This window comes from Centruroides vittatus, unplaced genomic scaffold (genome assembly GCF_030686945.1).
Source record: "Centruroides vittatus isolate TY-2023 unplaced genomic scaffold, ASM3068694v2 contig_717, whole genome shotgun sequence".
In the NCBI taxonomy this organism is placed as follows: Eukaryota; Metazoa; Arthropoda; class Arachnida; order Scorpiones; family Buthidae; genus Centruroides; species Centruroides vittatus.
Window position 1 is genome coordinate 4,722,574 of NW_027122456.1, and position 22,373 is coordinate 4,744,946.

A 22,373-nucleotide genomic window follows, 5' to 3' on the forward strand; every position below is an offset into this window, starting at 1 on the left:
TACTCCCAATATTCAGCAAGGCCCAGATCAGAGAACAACAGCAAAAAGATCCCTTTTGCATAGAGATTAGACGGAAATTAACCGACCTTTCCACGTCACCAGAACAGAGTCCGAGTCCCGAGAGTAGTGAGTTCTACTTAGATACGGAACAGACGTTGTATCATAGGAAGTCTAACCCTGACAGAAATGAAATATGGGACAGATTGGTTATACCCAGGAACATGGTCGAATATGTCTTGAAGATGTTCCACGACATCCCTAGTTCAGGACACCTGGGGGCGAAGAAACTAAAAAAAAAATTGCACACTCAATTCTACTGGACCGACATGAACAAGGACATAGCTCACTATTGTCAATCATGTCAGGAATGTAGTATGCGAAAGAGACCGCAGCACGGGCATCAGGCACCCTTGCAAATTTTTCCCCGTATTACTAAGGTATTCGAGAGGACGGCTCTTGATATTCAAGGTCCCTTTCCCACTACCCATAACAGCAATAGATATCTACTGGTTTTCGTGGATCATTTCTCACGTTGGGCCGAGGCAGTGCCGTTGCCCGACGTCACAGCCAGGACAGTCGCTAAGGCGTTTGTTACGCACATAATCCTAAGACATTCGGTTCCGAAACAGCTACTAACCGATAGAGGCGCAAATTTCACCTCGAGAATGATGCGCGAGGTTTGTGAGCTTTTGCGAATAGAAAGATTGCTTACTACCGCCTACCACCCCCAATGCAATGGAATGGTAGAGCGTTTGAATAAAACGTTAGTAGATATATTGACACACTACACCGATACAGACCAACGCAACTGGGACGAGATGGTCCCGTTTGCGCTTTTCGCATACAACACCGCCGTGCATTCCAGCACGAATGAAACCCCATTCTATTTAGTATATGGGAGAGATCCGGTTTATCCGTTCGACGTGGTCACTGAACCTAGCAGACCAAGCTATGATGTTAGTGAGAACTATGCGAGCGAGCTAAGGTTGAGGTTGGCTTTGGCTCACCAATTAGCTCAAGAGCACGCGGAAAAGGCCGCGCTGGACAGGAAGGAATACCAGCAGCGCAAAAATAAACCCCATAAGTTTTTAGTTGGAGACCGAGTCTTTGTGACGGAAGTAGTAGTCCCTACTGGGTTGAAAAAGAAACTGGCACCTAGATGGCAGGGACCGTATAGGATTATAGCGGAGACTAGTCCTGTGGACTTTGTTGTCCAACATATCCAAACGGGTAAGAAGTTACACGTTCACGCAAATCGTCTGAAACCTGCTATCGCGAGAATGGAATTTGCGTCTTTATGCACCAGCGAACAAAGGTCAGAAACGATTCAAGGCGAGACTTCAGCTTCGGAACCACAAGCTTCCGAAACAGTAGACCCCTGGGATGAATTTATCCTAACGTCAATACAGCCAGATCAGGCAGAGCCCGCGGCAGCGATAGAGAGTAGTCAGCCAACCACCGTGGCACAACCGACACACCGATACGCTTTGCGGAGTCAAGGACCCGCGGACGAGTATCCTTGGGTGTTGCCACGAACCCATAGGCACGGGCAAACGGTGGAACCTCTCCGCAGAAGCGAAGGAGAAGGGGGCGCGTCAACGTCACAAATTCAGGGTCGCGAGCGCCTGCCGCCGCCTACGCCTATCGGCCTATTTACGCGATGTAAATGGTGAGCTCTCCGTAGGGAAGAGGCCACCATACCAAAAACAAAAAAAAAAAAAAAATGTGAAAAACAATCGCCCTGGTGAACAGAATTGTCGCGAACGAATTTACATCTGTGTAAAATACTCCTTGTAGATCCTGAAAGTTCAATGACGAAACGCGTTTTTCAAATTCCAAATTGTCGGAAAACCAAGAATTGTCAAAAAAAAAAAAAAAAAAATTGTCACGAACGGAACACTGATGAATTTGTCAAAGATTGAGTGGTTCATATAATCCAATTTAAAGAAAAAAAATTTCCCCCAAAATGCATGTGCTTGATGATCACATCTGCCACAGAAAAAAAATTCTGACGCACAGAAAACAACGAGGGGAGATGATGAACGATAATAGGAGAAAACCGAAATTGTCGTCATTGCTTCATAGTTTTCTACAAAAGCTCCTTTAGGACAATGTCGCCGAAATCAGAAGACGGACAAAAAAAAAGGGGGAGCTAGAGACGTAGCTGCAGAGAGATGTTTGTGACTTCCGAACATGGTTTGCACGTACGCCGGTACGAAAGCATACCGGAAGCACAGGTAACAGCTTTTGCGCTCAGCTTCTTGTTGTGACAGATGAGACAAATCATCTATTGAATCACTGTTCGTGGTCCTAAACGGCAGAATTGGACAGGAACACGAATGCAGTCGGTATTTGCCTCTTTTTGGCTTTTTAGGAGATTTAGAATCGGATTTTAAGATTTATATAAATCGCTCAATCTACAGAGAAAAACAGAAATGTTTAAAAACAATTAAAAAAAATCGGGAGTTCCGGTTAGAAAAAAAAATGCTGTTTCAATAGGAAACCGAACTTTTATTCAATGTTACGCGACACCTCCTACAACTCGATAGCCACGCGAGAGCTATCAGTTCAATGTCGGATGCCCAGTGAAGTTCAAAACGGTATCCGCTCGCGAGGCCAAAAGCCAGTGGTTAAAATGTCGCATCCGGTGGCGACATTTTAAACGAAAGGGGGGTGCCCTGTGAGGACCTGAACGGGGTTCGACTAAAAAGGGACGAAATTGGAGCTTTCCATTGTTTAATGGAAGTTTTTTTCTGTGTATTTAAAACAAAGGAAAAGAACGAATTCGAGAAACACGCGACGAGAGAGGAATCAAGTTCTGTCGCGACGATGACCTCTCCCGCGCCCTCCATCGGGTTTCGAATTGGCACCAGGTGACAATGAGAGACCAATGAAGAGGCGATTTGGGGGAGAAAGATTATAAAATCGTCGTTTCAAGGACATTCGGAGTTCTTGGTCTTCGGTGCAGGGTGCTCCGCTACTGGGTTCCGGATAAAGTTTAACAACGAAGTCTGGATCGTCGCTTCGACCTGGTCTCCGACCTCCGCTCCCGACGAGTTGCGACCAGGTACATCCCGCCGCCGAAAGCGTCACAACAAGTCGTGCAGTGTGCCCCCGGGCCGACACCACCCTCCTCACCTTCATCGGAAGTTTAAACGATCGAAGGGACTATTGAACTGTTACACGGACTGATCCGCCCGTTGGATTGGTGTTACGCCGAATTAAAAGCATTTTTGTAAGCTCCATTTTTTATGTTTATTAAACGGTTTTAGATGGTAACCTGTCTCAGTGAAGTCAGTCCATTCCCACAAGTCAGTCTGACCGCTCGACCGCTGTAACTTTCTTTCTCTCCCATCGGCTGGCCTTTACATGTATGAGGGAGGCGAGAAAAGAAATCAGTGGTTAAAACAAACGCGAAGACGACTGACGTAATGGATCAGGTGAAATGTCGGCCGAAGAAAAGGGAATTCTGACACGAGCGCTCATAAACAGTCGATCTAGATTTAAAAAAAAGTCGAAAAATCGGAAAGATTAAACGGTTAGAAAAATATCACGTGCGATCATTAAAATCCAAAAATTGGCAGAAAATAGAAACAACGGACTGAATTATGAGCGTACGGCTTATAGTTTTATCAACAAACTCTGGTCAGAGTCGACAAAAAGGTATCGGACAGATTCCACGAAAGATATTATCGGGTCACCTTTCTCCTGACTTGATCAAGTCTCGGCTTTCACCTAGAAACAAAAGGGAGACCAATCGGAAAGCGAAAAATGAGATATCCCTGGCTGAGATGGGCAACCCGCAGCCTGCATCAATATTTTTGCGGCCCGCGTCGCATAAAATATGAACAAATATATCAATTTCGCAGCTTAAGGAAGTACGCAGCAAAAATTCAAATATTATTTTCTACGACTTATGTATGTGAATAGTTTTTCTCACAATGAATTTAATAAAAATTAAAACAAGAAACCGTAATAATGTAATAACAAGTTATAAAAAAATAAGACGAACATTTAATTTATTCTTAATAATTCATATTGAAATAACAATAGAAATGAAAATAGAAAATATCGAAATCTGGCAACACTTACTAATTCTGAATGTAAACGTCAGAGATTTATGCTGTAGTAAACGTGGTGGTCAAGCACAAGATGGAATAAGAATCATACAGCTGTTTGCAAAAATGAGTCAAGCACCTAGCAATTTAGCATCGTTGTTTTCCGAATTAAATCGATCGGGACAAAACGGCGAATACGATCGAGCTTTGAAAACTGTAAACAAAAGTAAGCAAAAATTAATTAAGAGTAATTTCTACATGTGATTTTATAAGATGAAACACCTGATTTCATATTTAAAAAGAAAAAAAAAAGTTTCACATGCAAATTTTCTGAGAACATTTTGATTTTGGATAATCCTTTATTAAGAAAATACTATAGTTTTGTGAAGTAATTACATTATGAAGCATAGATAATTAATATTGATCTGATTTAAAAATGCATTTTCTTTCTTAATGTAGGATACTTTTGATCAGTATGTTAACCTAAATTTATTGTGACTGTTTGTCTGATATTGACATAGATATTAACACAAATATTACAGATTTCAATGATCTTGGATACAATCCAATCTTTCAATGTTAAGTGCTTACATGTATACACTGAAATGGGAGATTTAGGTTAGAATTGTTTTAATAAATTTGGTTCCTGGTGAACTTTGAAAAATATATAAGACAGATTGGGAATTTATGTAGTAAAGTTTTATAAATGAGATAATTTTATTTGTAAAATAGGGCTGGCGGAAATACAGTATTAACACGTAAAAGCACACAAACAGATAATGAAAATGATTGGACATGGCAAGTAAAGAAGATTTTCATTATCTGTTTGTGTTTTTACATGCTAATAGAGATAATTTTATATTCTTTAGCCAGTTTTTGTTTATGGAGAGCACTAGAAACAAAATAAAAAATTTACTTAAACTCAGAGCAATAGGAAAAAAATTAGTTAATCATCAGAACACATTATTTAAACATTTCGGTTAATCTTACCCTTGGTGCCAAGATGCTGGTTCGTCTCTGATTCCAGCAAGGAAATAGTGGGACGCACATTCTAACCTAACCTAACCTATTCTAATAATTATGGTAATTTATTACAATAGGTTAGAACGTGCGTCCCACTGTTTCCTTGCTGGAATCAGAGATGAGCCGCCATCTTGGCACCAAGGATAACATTAACCGTTATAATTATGAATTAAAACAAATGCATAAAAATATAAAACACAAATAAAATGATGTAAAATTATTTATATTTATATAATCAAGAATCTGTTTATATCTGTAGTATGATTGTTAAATACACAAAAATTGTTTTCCTGGAGCATGCATACATTAATAATAATTTGTGCAAATCGAGACCCGTAGAAATTATTAAAATTTGGAGAGAGTTAATCATCAAATGGTTAATGTTGCCATTAATACGTCAGTTTTCAAGTTATTTTATGCAGATAAATTACAATGAAGAAAACATTTTAATAATAAATATAAGTAAGTTAAAATTAAGTGAACTTAAAATAAACCATACCTTGATTTTAACAATCAAATATATCTACGAGCAAATTATTTTCATATTAAAATTTCATTTTTAATAAAAGATGCTTACCTTTATACTAAATTTCATAATTTAATTAATTAAAACTTAAGTTTAATTTTAGCCTGAAAATAATTTGGATTTATATGATCTAAAATTAAATGAAATAACAAAAAGTAGCGTATACTATAAGAGGAGAGAACTGTTTTCTTAAAGAAATTTAACTCAGTTATATTATACAGGAATTATATAATTAAAATAAAAGACTTCAGTTCAAGATTGTCTTGAAATCATTTATTTTATTATTATAATTGTAGTAAAAAGTATAGATAATCCGTAAATATAACACACTGCAACCTTGATTTCGTGAGTTAGTAATAATAATATAATCGGATAATCAGTTAATATATATATATATATATATATATATGTTTTATAACCTAGTTGAACATGGGTTATTTTAGTTTTTATCCACATAATAAGAGAGAGAAATTTTTTTATTTTTATCATTTTATTTATGTATTAAGATATCTTATGTAATTTTGAAATAGTGCTAAGATAATGTAAAGTTGCAATTGTATTGTATTCTATTATATTATATTAAGACATACTTTCATTTGAAGTTTGAGTTTTCTCTCATGTAGAGATTGCCTTCAATCCTAATATTTGTGCCTTTGTTCTTAGGCAAAGATAAAATTTCTGAATTGTTGTACATGTTTTGTTATTTTATTTGAAATATGATATTGTAAGGATAGAGTTAATTTTATCTTATTTTATATTAGTTTAAAATAATTTTGTAATGTTAAGATTTAACAGTTTATTGTTCAGAAATTTAAACTTGAAAATGTTATAAAATCTGTAATCTTTTAAAATGAAGATTTTAGAAAAATTAGATTTGGCATTGTTTCAGATTATTTATTTAATTCAAAAATATTTTACAGAAAAATCAACTTAAACAGATAAAATATGTATATATATTTTTGTTTTTGTTTAAATTGATTCTATATATTTTTCAAATATTTTAAATATTTGATTTTTGGTGAGTTCACTATGTAATATAGGTATACAAACAAAAACAATTTACAATGATGATAATGACAACATTTTCAGTTTAATATAGTGTTTTAGAAAGTAGTATGTTCTCAAAAGAAGTAAGAAAAAAAATCAATAAAATGAATGATAGTTTAATCTATATAATTGCATATAGTGTTGCCACCTTTTCAAACTCGCTGACCCAGATGGCAAATCAGGTTTGTTCAAACAGAAGTTCCTGACTCATCTGCAATGTCATTTTACAATGCGGAGAATAACGTGCATGCCAGTTCTAAATCAGTTACAGTTAGGGACTAGAGACTTACATAAGAGTAACATAAGTAACTTAAATTAGGAAAGAAAGAACAGACAACTCAGCTCTATAGAAGACGTGTAGGGCATACAAGCAAAAGAAAAAAGTGAAAAAAGGTCGACAGGTATGTTGTGCGCCACACGTTGGTGTAAACAGATGGAATGGCAGATGAGTTTCAGTCAGTGTGAGGTCTTTCACTGTTAAAATAGTGTAAATTTACAAGAACTTTGTTTCATCGCAATTTCACAATTTCTACGAAATTCCCAGACAAAAGTAATAGTTCATCTGGACAGTGAGTCAGTTCCCGGACTGTCCGGGTGGTAACACTAAATGCATATGTTATTAAAAGATAATTTAACAGTAATTTATGTATAAAATTTTATAATTAAAATATATAAATTAATATAAAAACACTTTTTTTTTTTTAAATTGCTTTAGTATTTTTAGGTCAGGATAATTTTTCTGTGATACAAAATTTGTTCTGTGTCCTTGAATACCAGCTCTTCCTGTTTCAAAAATCTAGTTTAGAGTGATTTGTTTAAATGGATATAAAATTAATTTTGATTTTGTTTTTTTTATTTATAAATAATAATATATTCCGATTATATTATTATTTAAACAATTTGTATCATAAGTTTTGCATCATTAGCAGTCAATACTGTTAATTTCCTTAATTTTTATAATATTTTTAGTTAAATGTATTTAAACATGTTTTCACAGCCTAAGTTGAAAGTATGGAGAGGAATATTTAATATCAATATAAGGAAATATATTTGTTAAACTATCATTATTTTTTAATAATTACTGTTTCATAGCAAATATAATCACAAAATTTATGTATGTGTCACATTGTATTGGTTAATAAATGTATGAAAACATAGGACACACATTCCAATAAAGAAAAATTTTGTTTATTTTATTTAGAGTATTATGACTTATATGTGAGTAAATTTTAAAGTGGTGTCAGATGAAATATGATTTATTTCTGCTAAGTAAATTGTTGAAATATATTTAATTCAAGTTTTTAATTTAATTTATTTTATGTAAATGTTATACAACAGACTTCATTACTTTTTTAATTTTTGATAGAGAAAGTTCCTATAGGATTATGAAATTTTGTTACAATGTTTACTGATGAAAAATGTAGTGAAAAATGTCTCAAAATTCTTCTATTAAATCCAATTCTATTAAATATCAGATTATCCTATAAGTAATTTTTTTCTTAAAGTAATTTTGAATGAAGAGAAAAAAATATCATAATTTTTTATGTTTAATCAGTTTTGTATTCTCCATAATTTATTATGATATGATGAATGTTTCAACTTTATTTCTGAGATCATCTATGTTTTCAAATTTGGAGTAATTTTAGGGGCTTTGGAAAAGGTGAGAATTTGATGGAGTCAGATCAGGAGAATAGGATGGATGTTTCAAAACCTTGCTGTTTAATATTAATTTTGTCAACACTTGCTTTTGTAATATGTAGTCTAGCATTGGTTATATTCCAGTAGCATATCAGTAAATTTGCAATGTACAAAAATGTGTTCTGATATTTACCAATGAGTTTATTGATGCAGCAACTGATGCACATCTTACTCATTGGCTATGGATATGGTGAAGTCTGATAATGCAATATGACCACCTCCATGGTTATATTATTAACACCATTTTTACTACTAATTTCTATTAACCCAAATTTATTTTGACAAAATAAATCCTCTAATGTCAATGTAACACTGCTTACTTCGGCTATAGCCCTGGTCACACCATGAGATTTCCAGCTGCACAGGCGACTGCGACTGCAACATGCACGAGTCGCGTGCATCTTCTCGTGGTCACACATTTTCGCTGGCGTTGCAACTCAGAAACACGTGACCGTATAATAAACCAATAAAATTACAGTAGCTTGTTTTTGACTTCTTTCATGAGTTTACCGACATTTTACGTTTCACTTCAGATTATTTATGGAATTTTAGCTTTTTTTTTTATTACTATTACTAGCAGACCCGGCCACGCGTTGCTGTGGCTCAAAATGTATCTATTATAAATGTATAATGCCTCCCCCGTGGGGGGAATTTCAAAAAATCCCTTCTTAGTGTACATTCTCTTGACGTACCCTATTAAAACGCAATCAAACACGCATCTAAAATAGTATAATAAAAGTCGAGTTCTTCACAGTAAGCCTTAATCCTGTCCCTCTCCCCCGCAAGGAAATATCGAAAAATCCCTTTTTAGTGTATATTCTGTTGACGTAACCTATTAAAACGCAATTAAAAACGCAAAAAACCGCATCTAAAATAGTATAATAGAAGCCAAGTTTTTCACGGTAAGCCTTAATCCTGTTCCTCTCCCCCGCAAGGGAATATCGAAAAATCCCTTTTTAGTGTATATTCTGTTGACGTACCCTATTAAAATGCAATCAAACACGCATCTAAAATAGTATAATAGAAGCCAAGTTTTTCACGGTAAGCCTTAATCCTGTCCCTCTCCCCCGCAAGGGAATATCGAAAAATCCCTTTTTAGTGTATATTCTGTTGACGTAACCTATTAAAACGCAATTAAAAACGCAAAAAACCGCATCTAAAATAGTATAATAGAAGCCAAGTTTTTCACGGTAAGCCTTAATCTTGTTCCTCTCCCCCGCAAGGGAATATCGAAAAATCCCTTTTTAGTGTATATTCTGTTGACGTAACCTATTAAAACGCAATTAAAAACGCAAAAAACCCGCAGCAAAATAATATAAATAGAAGCCGAGTTCTTCACAGTAAGCCTTAATCCTGTCCCTCTCCCCCCAGTGGGGGGAATTTCGACATGTATATTATATAAAAACACGTGCGTATTCGAATGCAACGTGGTGTCAAAATTTCAAAGGAATCGGTAGGAACAAACAAACGTTATATTTTATTTATATAGATAGATAGAAAATGATCTGCTTTAGTCCATTCTCACAGAAAAGCATAATGCCTCACAGAAAAGCAAAGTTAAGTCGTCGGAAGTTAGCGCCATCTGTTGGACATGAAAGGCTTAATCCATATATAAATATATTTTTGAAAGGGGGGAAATGGTGGTCTTCACATATGCCACAAACCTTTGCGGGAGTGTATTAAACAACTTCCCGAAGTTTCATGGCAATCGGATAAATGGTGTGGTAATGCATGAAGGACAGACAGACACACAGACACACACACACACACACAGACAGACATACATTCGTTTTTATATATATAGATTAACAGTTCCTTTTCTGGAATGAATAAAAGATAAAAGGCGATAATTTTGTTAGAGCTAGCAAGAATATACAAAGAGAAAAATAAGAGAAAACGTTCATGCTGGGTTAAAACTTGGCGAAATGAAAATCAACTGGCTAAACAATCTTGCTTTCACCAGCTGATGAATGAATTAAGGCTTTTGGATGCCGAAGGTTATAGGGGATATGAATCCATATGATCCATATGAATACGAATACTTATATATAATTTAGGTGAAACATTTCGTAGTTTGGCATATCAATTTAGAGTGGCCCATAATTCAATATCTCATTATCCCAGAAGTTTTGGATGCTATTTATCAATCTTATAAAAGTGAATATTTGAGGATAAGTGTTGTTTAGAGGAAAGCTTGAATGATTTAATTCATTTATAATCAATATATTTTTTCTTTAATATAAGCATTTATTTTATTCAATTGTATACTATTAAAAGTAATCAAACTTTTTAAAATAAATCTAACAATAACTTTTATAAATTTAGATTTGATTTTATAAAATAGATTTGATTTATAACATTTGTATTAACTCAGTTTCGGTACATTTAAATGCTAGCCTATATTTGATATAATCAAGATATGTTGACAAATATACAACACAAAGTATGACGTGGCACAAAGGCATTTGCTGATTGGATGCGCGTTTGCAATCGGCACGAGTAGAACAAACTTTTTGTTTCTAGTTGCAGTTGTGCCTGTTTTCGAGGGGGGATTACTAGTTAACGAGAGCAGCCGTCACAGTTGCAGTTGCTCGCGCGGCTGGAAATCGCATAGTGTGACCTGGACTCATCTTGTTAGGTTGTCAGATGTTTTAATAAAAGCATATTAAACCATTCACCAGTGCATTTGTTGTGGTTGACACTGATGTATACTGGAATGTACCCATTGTCATGTTGCAAGATTACACTTTTTCTGTTGGTGAAATATGTATGTTTTCTGATAATACAGCATGTAGGTGGTCTAATTGTTGACTGTATATTTCTGTTAATTATTTGTTTCTGGTTTTATTGTTCAAAGTAAACATCATCTTCCATATCCTATCAACTGCATAGTACTAATTTTTTTTTTTTTTTTTTTTACAAACTTGCTTGGAAAAGATTTTGCAGGATATTTCAGTCATTCTATTGTTACTTTTGCTTAATGTTATAAGCAGTTTATCTTTCGTTGACTGTGATTATTTGGTCCAAAAAAGTTTCTTTTTGTTATGCATTAAAGATGAGTAAGGCAAAACAATCTACTGGATTATATCTGGCTATAATATGGCTAATATTTAATTATTAAATTTTAATTAAATAGTAGCCATAAATAGCCCAATATAATCTGGCAGATTATTTAACCTATTTGACCTTAATTGAAAAATCAGACTATTGGATGTTTATATTTGCAAAGATGAACAAACTTTTGTGTGACAGATTCATTTGAATTAACTCATGCTACATCTATTTTCCAAGTTTAGAAATTTTTAAAGCTTACTTTAAATACTAATGTACAGTAGAAGTAATCAAATTAAGCTTTATAGCCAAACTCTTCTTCAGTAGACAGTAAAAGTTCAACTTTCATTGAATCATTGAAGTTGACGGCATCTGGCATTATTTTTTCTTTATTTAAATTCTTACATTATAGTATATCTTATGTGTTTTATTTATTGTTCGCCCACAATTTCATTTAAAAAACTGTGTGTGTGTGTGTATATATAGAATGATTCAAAAGTCACAGAAATTTTAAAAAATTAATAACTTACAAATTATTTATAGAAATGCTTAGAAAGAAGCAGAATATTTTTAGGTGTAATAAAAATTTCAGTACCATTTCTTGCCATATGCCAGAGATGGTGCTGTAGGAAACTGAAAGCATTTGTAAATTTGTTAAAATAAGAATAAAAAAATAAAAATGTTCTTAGTATAAGCTCTAGTAACAACTACACAAATTATGTAATCTTATCAAGCACCATCTATGGCAAGAAATGTCCAACATTTAGTTTTCACTTAAATTCCTATCATAAATGATTTTTTGACATTTAAAATATTGCTAAAATAGAGATGCAAAATATTTCTGACTGTGTGAATGAGGTTTGGAGAAAACTAAAGCAGTTCTGGGGATATTTAGGGTAGAAAAATAATAACATGGCAATAGCCACAAAAAATGAAATAGCATCTTGGCTAAGTTTGTAGACATTAATTGGGAAAAGTTTTCAAAATGCAGAAATTTTGTTTTAAAAGTGAAATTGAAATGTTTACTTTATGTCTGATCTCTTCAGTCACTGTTATATTGCTGTCAACTTACACAATTACACAATTATGCACTCTTAGTAATGTAAGGTGACCAGATTTTAACATTGGTAAAGCGGGACAAAATTCACAGGGAGGGAAGGGGTTGTCTTGTTAAAAAAAAATTGTTCTAGAGCAACAAAATTTTATCATAAAAAAATGCATAAATTGTATTGTATTTTTTAAAATTTCAACATATGTAAAATTTACAAATATAGTAAATATATATACTATTATAAATTTTTAAAAACTCTTTATTCTTTTACATATTTCTCATTTGAGTGAAATTTTTTTAATAAATTGCTGTATTGTTTAAAATGTCATAAAATTTTTCACAAGAATTTGTTAACTTATATTTTACACATCATATTGCTTTTATAGTCTCAACACTTAATTGTGATTTGTCAGATGTCCACACTTTACCATTTGTTCTCTGTTGAGATTTTTGCTGATGCCCAAGATTTAACCTTTTCCTTATCAATATATTTTTTTAATATTGATACTTTATTAAAAAGATCATTTTTGGAAATATTGCTATCTGAAAATGTTGACTAATGTGATCGAATGATTTTTGCACATCTTCCCAATTAAGTTCTTGTTTTAACATGACCCAATGAAAATGTTCAATATCATTGTAATGTCCCAGCAAAGAATGCCTGTTGTTCACAGACACAGCTCTCAGTCACATTCCTCTCTTTTGTTCTAAAGGGATTAGTCACCACCACCCAAGTAGGAAGGGTTAGAAAGGAAATTTCTACAAGGGACAAACAATAGACAAAAGAAAGGAAAATATGCAAAAATTAGAACAAAATATATAGAGCTAGTGGAACTGCTTTGAGCGCCACCTGTACGCAGGCAAAGGAAACTTTTTCGGGAAAACATGAGCGTCTTTGGGTTAGATACGTACTGAGATGCGGTGCTTGTTTTCTGCCTGTGATAATGAAAAACAGCTTTCTGCCAACAAAACTTCAAAAAATAACTGTTGTGTGGTCGGTTGTAGTGTTACCTATATTACTGAGCTGCCAAGTACAAAGTTTTATTCGTTCCCGCATGAATAATAGGCCTACCCTGGGACGAAAGAGAAATGGCTGACTGCAATTTAATTCCTGAGGTTAATTACATAATGATGTGTTGCATTCTAACCAATCTCCAATCTCCTGTTAACCTTAGTTGGCTCTATTTTAAATTTAGTTCTCTAATGTAAAGTTTAGTAATTTTCTTTTTTTATGTTATTTTGTTAATCTGACAGATATTAATTGGCATATGATGTGATATTTGAATTTACGAGATCTGTGGAAGAAAGGAGTAAGAAGCAAAATTAATATTTTGAGGAAATGAGGATAAGAATTTCCCTACTAATACAATACTATTAGCTATTGCTATGGTCCTTATTGAAGTTCCTTTATATATATGGTTAGTTACAAATTTCATTATTTACCATGAAATAGATATATAGTTTACTTCTTCCACACTACCCTTTAAATTGTACAAAATTAAGAGTATAATAAATATAAGAATATTAATACTGCTCAGTCCCAATGATCTACAGTCACTTCTCGAGTTACGACCATTCGCACTTATGACGAAAAATTTCATTAAAAAATTTTTTAAATGTATCAATTTTTTTATAGGTTTCATAGAATATATATCATATACATATATATCTTGCACGCTTTTGGCGATTAATTGCGTCATCTTTAGTTTTGTTGTGTAGTTAGTTACCCTTCACGTGTGCTTGTGTAAGATGGCTAACTGTTTTGTTGAAGTACAGTCACTTCTTGACTTACGACCATTTCGACTTACGTCCGAAGTTGCGGAACCGAACCCCGTCGTAAGTCGAGAAGTGACTGTATTGACTAATGCAGGCATTACTTTGACCTTAAACTGCAGAATGTATGTATATATTATATATTATTAAATATATACTTATAAATAATATATAAATTTAGAATTTATCAAATTTCTATTTATTAAAATATAAATAGTTTTACATGTAACATACAAAATTCATACAGGATAAATTCATATGTTGCAAGAATGCTATTATTCCTCAACAACAATCAAATGAACAAAATGATGAAACAAAAGTAATGAACATGAAGTACTGAACTTTAAAATTATCACATTGAAAAATCACTGGTAAGATCGTCATCATCAGAATCTTCCTCACTAGAATGTTTTTGTATGGTTGAAGCAGATGATGGTTTCCAAGTGTAACATTTTATCATTGTTGCTTTTAAGAACTCGATTTTGTAGTTTAATTTTTATTAAATTTAATTGCAAAAAAATACGTTCAACTGCTGCACTTGAATGAGGAAGCAATAAAAACATCTATTTACTGCCAAAGTAGAAAAAATATAGAAATATAGAATTAAAATGAATGTTTTGAAAGGTACTAAATTGAAAGGAAAGATATTAGGATTTCATAAATAGTACTAGGAAAATGGTGTTGGGTATCTTGGTACTGGAACAAGTAAAAAGGTATTAGATTAGTACAAAAGTACTAGGTGAAACAACACTGGTGCTGCCTTTGTAGCCCTGATTCTGCTACTTGGCGTCGCCACTAGAGGCGCCTCAATCTAGTTTCGCCGTTCCTTCCACTAGCTCTATATCTAATATGGTGTACACCACAATACGAAACGATCTTTACCAAATCTTAAATATTAGATGCAAGATTATGACACATAATTGACAAAAATTTAATCCTTCCAAAAAGTCAAGACTTTTTTAAAACGCCGTGGGATGCGGAACAAATTATTAAAAATCAGGACTGTCCTGCCAACTTATAGTAATGATGAGTCAGTCTTGGTTACAGAACTCTGGTTTCAATTTGTATGAAAACAGAAACAAGAGATTGAAAAAGAAAAATCTGTTTTATTTTAAAACACTTTTTGACATTATTTAATGAATCTTATATTGGCTTGAATTAAAACAAAATATTCACTCATTTCCTGCACAGAAAATTTAAAAACTTTTTCTGAATTGTCTCGATTAAATAGTAAATAAAAGTTTTATCATCAATTTATAAACATTCTTCTTTAATACAAAGCTAAAACTAGCAATATTTGTCGGATATAATTGTTCACTTTTATAACCACTTAAAGGGGGCTTTTTTGGACAAATAAACTGAAGTTTTATGTCCTTTGAATTCGACATTCCCCAAATTCAAGAATTATCAATTAAATAAAATATCTGAGAATTTTATTCTCAGATATTTTATTTAATTTCATTTCAGATTGAAATTCTTGCTGATCACTCTTTTCTAAAGATACAATCTGTGACAGAGTTTATACCAATATTTGGGACTCTCTGACATCAATCACAGTAACAATCCAGAATAAAATTGTATTCTGGATTCTTGAACTCAGGTGAACATCAGATTCGAAGGACACAACATTTCAGTTTATTTGTCCAAAAACCACATTTTAAGTGGTTATAAAAGTGAATTATTTTTCATATTTTTCTTGTAGATCTGTATTCTGTATATATCGCTACTTTGGAAGAACACCGGCACAACTCAAAAAAGTGCAATTTTTTGATGATGTCATAATCAAAATGAAAAATCAGTAAATTTTGATGTGTAAAGGTGTCATAAAAGTAACTTGCGTATTCGGCCACTAGGAAGCAGTTATGTCAGTGTTGAATTATGAAAACCTACTCTAGCCATTGGGGGAACAGTGTCACATTGTCCGCAGTTCGGCAAAATTTGAACAGTTAATTTGTCGATTTTGCTTCGACAGTGTCACATTTCAAGAAGTGCCATCTGTTTGTTAATTGTTTTGGAAGACAAACGACACATTTTGGATTACGCCAGTGTTCTCTATAAAAAAGTAAGTAAATACATCCATTGAGTGTCGCTTCACATTGAATTTTCGTCGATGTTAAGCCTAACGAAAATTTTTATAATAGTAATCGTCATTAAATCGTTAAAAATTATTTCTTTAGTTTGCACAAACGAAATAAACATAGTGAAAAATATACTCTAGAAGTTAATCTAGTATCAAAAATGTTTGATTTAATCCTGACAGTCTTTCTGGAATGCTAACAGAGGCTAAAAAGGGCAGACTGTTGCAGTTAATTGATAAAAATGTAGTTCCAAAATATTACTTTCATTTTTATAATAACTTGTAGGGTAAGTTCTCTGTACTGATTTTTTATGTAATAATAATATAAGGGAATAAAAAATTCAAAAGAATTGCAAGACTGATTGTTTTTGTTCAAATAATTTTGTTTGTGTATGTTGTGTTTATAAAATAAAATTATTTTCTTATAATTAATTATTGTTTCAATTAATTGCCCTTCATAGATATAAAAGCTAAAATTTATTTTTTTAAGTGTCACAAGTCAAAGTTGTTTAGTTCAAATTGAAGATTTTTTTGGAGAAAAGTGTCACAAGTCAAAACTGTTAGGGTATTTTAATTTATATTTCTTCTTATATTTATTTAGATTAAAAGAAAAAAAAACCATGGAAAAGTTACCTCTAAGAATGCACTTTAAACAACATAAAAGATATTGCTGATGTTATTTTATGGAGATGAGTGATAATCAATTAAACTTTGGTTAAATCTTTGAATGGGATTTTCTCAAAACTAGTAATTTTGAGTTGTGCCGATGTTCTTCCAAAGTGGCGATATATTAAAAGCAAAATGTTTCATCCCCACCAAAATTGAAACCAACAAAACATGTAAATAGGTCACAGGTGGGGGTCTAAAATTCTTTTTTTGAAAGGACCACCTGTTAACTTCCTGTGTAGACTCTGCATGAATTCCTGGAAAGGATTTATGCTGATGAGGAGCTGTAAAAGGGAAGGAAAATCTTTGGGTGTTTTTGTTAATAGAGGCCAGTGTTACCATTTTAGTCTTTTTCAAACCAGATGTAGTCTACTTTTTAATTCAGTTTATAGTTTATTTAGTTTATTCTGATTTCTGTGCAGTTTTTTTCTAGTCTTTTTTTGCAATATGCTTTTACTGTATGAAAAAATTTCTTTTACATTTCATGATCTGCAATGTTACCAACTGTAACATAATTATCAGTTGTACCATAATTTGCAAAAGATTCCAATAATAAATTTGAGCATACCATAATTGTAGTATTATCTTGCCATTTTAGTAGATTTTTTAATTTTGTACAAAATTCACATCAAAAAATTGAAATGCAGTGACTTAAATTGACAAATTGCTGAAACAATCTTGCAAAGTAATGACTCAACCGATTCGAATGAAATTTTTCACTAGAAGTAATAAAATGGCATGTTGTAATGGACACAAAATTTTAAAGTTCACCTAAAACGGGAGATTTTGAGGTTAATGGTCCTCTCCATGTCAATGGGAAAAGTTTTCATTATTTTGTTTGAGGGTGTGTGCTAACCGACATTTGAAATATGGCAGAGCTCTTGCCATTTTTTTTAATACTAAATTTTTTTTTTTCTGGAAAAATTGAACCTACATATCTTAATGTATTATACCTTGCACAAAAATTCTTTTCAAGAAATAATTAACAACAACAGCACATTGAGTTTTGGATTCTCATTGTAAGTCTTTTGGAAAAATTTCAATTGAGTACTATTAATTATTTTTGTGGGTTGTTGTTGTTGTAATTTTAGGCTTTTTTTTTTGTTAAATACAGGAATATTTTTAAAATACATCATAAGTGACACATATATATTTATATACTCCCACCACGTCGATAGTTTATTATGTAAGTTAAGGAAGTTTTAGAATTTTAGAACAAAGGTAAGAATTGCTTTGCATATGCAGTGATGAGTCCTTTAATTTTGCACCCCCCAAAGATCTTATGTGAGTTTGAAAGCTGTTGCTTCACTTCAGTCAGGGACAAAGTTTTCCTAGTTTAAATTATTTTTAAATTATACTCTTCTAAATCTGTGCCCTCTTTTGTGCTTATATCTAATTTGACATTTTCAAAAAAGAAGTCAGAATTCTATTCATCTTTTACTGAATAAACTGCCTAGAATTTTGGACCAAAAGAACTATAAATTATTATATCTATTGATGTCCAATTGCATTTACGAAGGCTATTTTTTAAATAAGGTCCGTTTTTTAATAAGAAGAAAAATACTGTAAATATCATTAAAATATATTTTTTTCCATATACTACATACTTTTATCTACTTTTCTACATAATTTCCATTTTGTTTAAACATTTGTCATACCGCTCAACAATTTTTTGAATTTCGACTTCAAAGAAATCTGCCGCCTGTGAAGAAGCCCAATCCATGACTGCAGTTTTCACTTCTTCGTCGTTGAACCGTTGACCACCAAGGAACTCCTTTAAGTATCAAAACAAGTGAAAATCACTGGGTGCAAGGTCTGGACTGTGTGGATAATCGTATCGAGTCAAAACGATAAAGCACTGTCCAGTCTTTCTGTTTTGTGATCGTCAGAAAGCAGTCTTGGAACCCACCGAGAACACAATTTTCGATAATTCAGTTTCTCCGAAAACAATGGTATACAAAACTGATGTTGAAATCTGTGGAAATTCAATTGATAATCGTGAAATCGTGAATCGTCGGTCCTCTCGAATTTTGTTATCCACATCACGAACCAAATCTTCAGAAATCAGAGAAGGTCGGCCAGGCGTTGCTCATCATGCACATTAACTCGCCCATCCTTGAACATTCTTACCCATTTTCGAACTTTACTGTCACTCATAGCATTATCACCGTAAACTTCACAAATCTGATGGTGAATTTCCGCTGCTGCCAAATTTCATGCATTTAAGAATCGAATATGAGATTGTATCTCACAGTCGGCGGGAGACTCAATTTTCTTAAACATTTTAAACTTCTACAGCTCAGCATACAGACAGACTATATGGCTACAAATGGCGTCAAAACATGCATCAAGCTTGCTCGGAGCAGAAGCGCATGCATACTGCCGTGATTGCGCATTATTCTCACTCTTATTCACAAACGGACCTTATTTAAAAAATAGCCCTCGTATATGTAGAGTGTCAAGGTAAATTACAGTGATATATAAAAAATGAAAAACCAGTTGATAAATACAGTGGGTGATTGGTTAACAAACTTAATCCCTACCAAGATCATGTTGGTTATCCTAATTGTTTATTAACCAATTATTGATTTACCATAGATTTTTGTGGGAGTTTGATTAATTCATTCTGGAGACCCCAAAAAATAAATAAATAAATTTTATACTTTCTTACTATGTTTATTTACATGTAATAACAAACCAAAAGCAATCTCCATTTTTTTATGGATGGCAAATCTTTGTTTCTCAGATCAATTTTTGTTACTTCTTTATCTGCTTGAGTTTTTTTGATTACCGTATTTTACGGACTATAAGATGCACCTTAATTTTTAAGCAATTTTTAAAAAAAATATTTATAAGATGCTATGGACTATAAGACGCGCCTGAATTTTGGAGGCAATTTTTTGAAGAAAAAAGTGTGTCTTATAGTCCGTAAAATATGGTATATCTTTCTTAGCTAGGATTATATCTACTGTAGACTTGTTGAAGTCATCTGCCCAACAAGATGGTGGTGCCCATAGGCCTACTATTGAAAGTATTGTGATGGAGGGCTCTATGATTTTAAAATATGTTTTTAGAGACAAAAGTTAGAAGGTTCCTAATTGTAAAATTTAACCAAAAAATGGATTGTCTTGCCTACAGAGCATTCAAAGCAGCCATGAAAAAATTATAATACTGACTATCATTCAAAAAAAATTCAAGATGACAGTTACATCACCGTGTGCACTAACATGCACTTTCATAACTTATATATATATTATAATATACATGAAAATTGTAAAATAAAAGATATCATAGGCATTGAACTATATAATTTTGAATAAGAAATGATGGATATTTTTTGGTATGAATATATTAGCTACAATTCTCAATTATCAGATTGTAATTATTGATGTAAATATTATATGCAAATAATAAAAATAGATATGTTGGTACAGTTTCTGCACTTAATATTTGTTGATAATTTTTCATATTCCAAACTGTAGAAAAAAAACATTTCTTGTATGAATCATTGATATTTAAATTCATTACTCTTTGATTTCTTCATTGCTAGCAAAAGAAATTTTAAAATAATCTTTTATAACAATCAGTTGTGGGTTTAAAACAAACAAAAGGTATTGAGAATTGAAATAAATATATTTTCACAGAAAGTAATAAATATTATTATTTCATTTTTTGACTTAACAACTTTATTCACTATTTAAAAATTACACATATGATAACATAAAAATTAATTTGTATCAAAGATTGCTGTAAAAAAACAAGAAGCTTATTTTCCAATTAGATCATTACTCATCATTTAGTCAATGTAGATAACATTCAAACAGAAATAGATTTATTAACAGTTATGTTACAATAAACTATGATTCAAAATGAAATACAGTATACTATTCTTTTTTGACATTTTTCATTAGACTTATATTGTTTTCATTTAAAATTGTATTACAGACTAATAAGTTATGTACTGTTTACTTCTTTAACATTCTTAACAAAATGCACATACTTATCATCAAATGAAATGTATACATGCAATCAAATAGTAGCTAATGGCAAAATGATTATCATCTTTTGAAATGATTACCTAAATATAGAATATTCTGCATAATAAATATAAATTATTGGTAACATTAAAATTTGGATTTGTAATGTTGGTTGTCAATGAAATTATTTTTTGCTATAAGTAAAGGATGAAGAATATTTTTCTAATTTTTTTTAACTCTTTCCTCCCTGTGGGAATTAAGATGGTCTCTTTTAGCAAGGCCATTATGGATTCGGTCAGGTTCACAATGGGGTGGCCGAGCGGTGAGGGATAGGCTTGACACATTAGGATGAATTACATCCTGAAAAATTCCTGGGCTTTATTAACCTGTCCAGATTCAATCTCAGGGCTCCCAGAGCAATAGGCTGCCATCTTGACCACTTGACCATCCAGTTATCAATATCTTTTTTAATTAAAAGAAAAAAATGATTTGGGAAAAATTGAAACTAGAGATCTTAATATGAACATTATATTTAATTAATTTTAATCATCCTATTTTAAATTTTCAGTTATAAAATGATTAATACTACTTTTATAAATTTTTGTAATTATAAAATTTCAACAAAAATCTCTAATTGAATTATCCAACAATATTCTAACAGATTGTAATGGTGAAATTTAGACATTTCAATTTTTCTACAAACAACTGGGAAAAAAATGTTCTAGAACATTCAGTGTGAATAGTTACCTAGTTTGGTTAAAACTGAACGAGAGGGTGCTAGTTGTCAAGAAACTTTTCGAACTTCTTGTTTTGAGAGTGTGCATAGTTGAGTGTGACAGAAGTAGAATTTGTTTGTAAGGAGAAAACATAATTCAAGACATATTAATAGTAGCAAGTGATAAGTTTATATGGCTCTCAAAAAAGCAAAACCATGCATGAATGAGAAATAGTATCTCTTGCTTATGGGACAGAAAATCTCACCCTTGCAGATATCTGGTGCTGACTTTCTCACATTTGTGCATTAGCTCTTTGGCCTCATTTTCGGTGTGAGTATGATGTATATGTTATGTAACTTATACTGTGTATATATATATTATTTGATATATTAGATACATATCAAATATGCTTTCTTCAACGTATGTGGGTGAGAAGACAATGGTCGAAGTTCCATACAGAGAAATTAATTAATACAATCAGCAATTAAAAAATCACCAAAATAGAAATAATAAACTTTATAATCACTCCATTTTCTTCCTACTCTTTCTAACAAAAGGGAACATTTTATGTCACCAAGTGACAATGTTAACAACAGCAAAAAGCAAGACATGTCATAACCTGAAGTCATCACATTTACTCTCTTTTATAACATATCTCACTGGAAATTTCACTAATTGTAATCATTGTTGAGTTAATTGTTAATAAAGTT

At 32.3% G+C, this 22,373-nt stretch overlaps 1 protein-coding gene across 1 annotated transcript in view; it reads left to right on the forward strand.

The window, feature by feature from the left end:
* The first annotated feature begins 4,093 nt into the window (after positions 1-4,093).
* Srp72 (signal recognition particle 72) overlaps positions 4,094-22,373 on the forward strand; it is a 51,992-nt gene continuing 33,712 nt past the window's right edge. Inside the window, exon 1 of the mRNA XM_067276938.1 lies at positions 4,094-4,284. Within this exon, the coding sequence (XP_067133039.1) occupies positions 4,185-4,284 (100 nt within the window). The 5' untranslated portion in view covers positions 4,094-4,184. The remainder of the gene's footprint in view (positions 4,285-22,373) is intronic.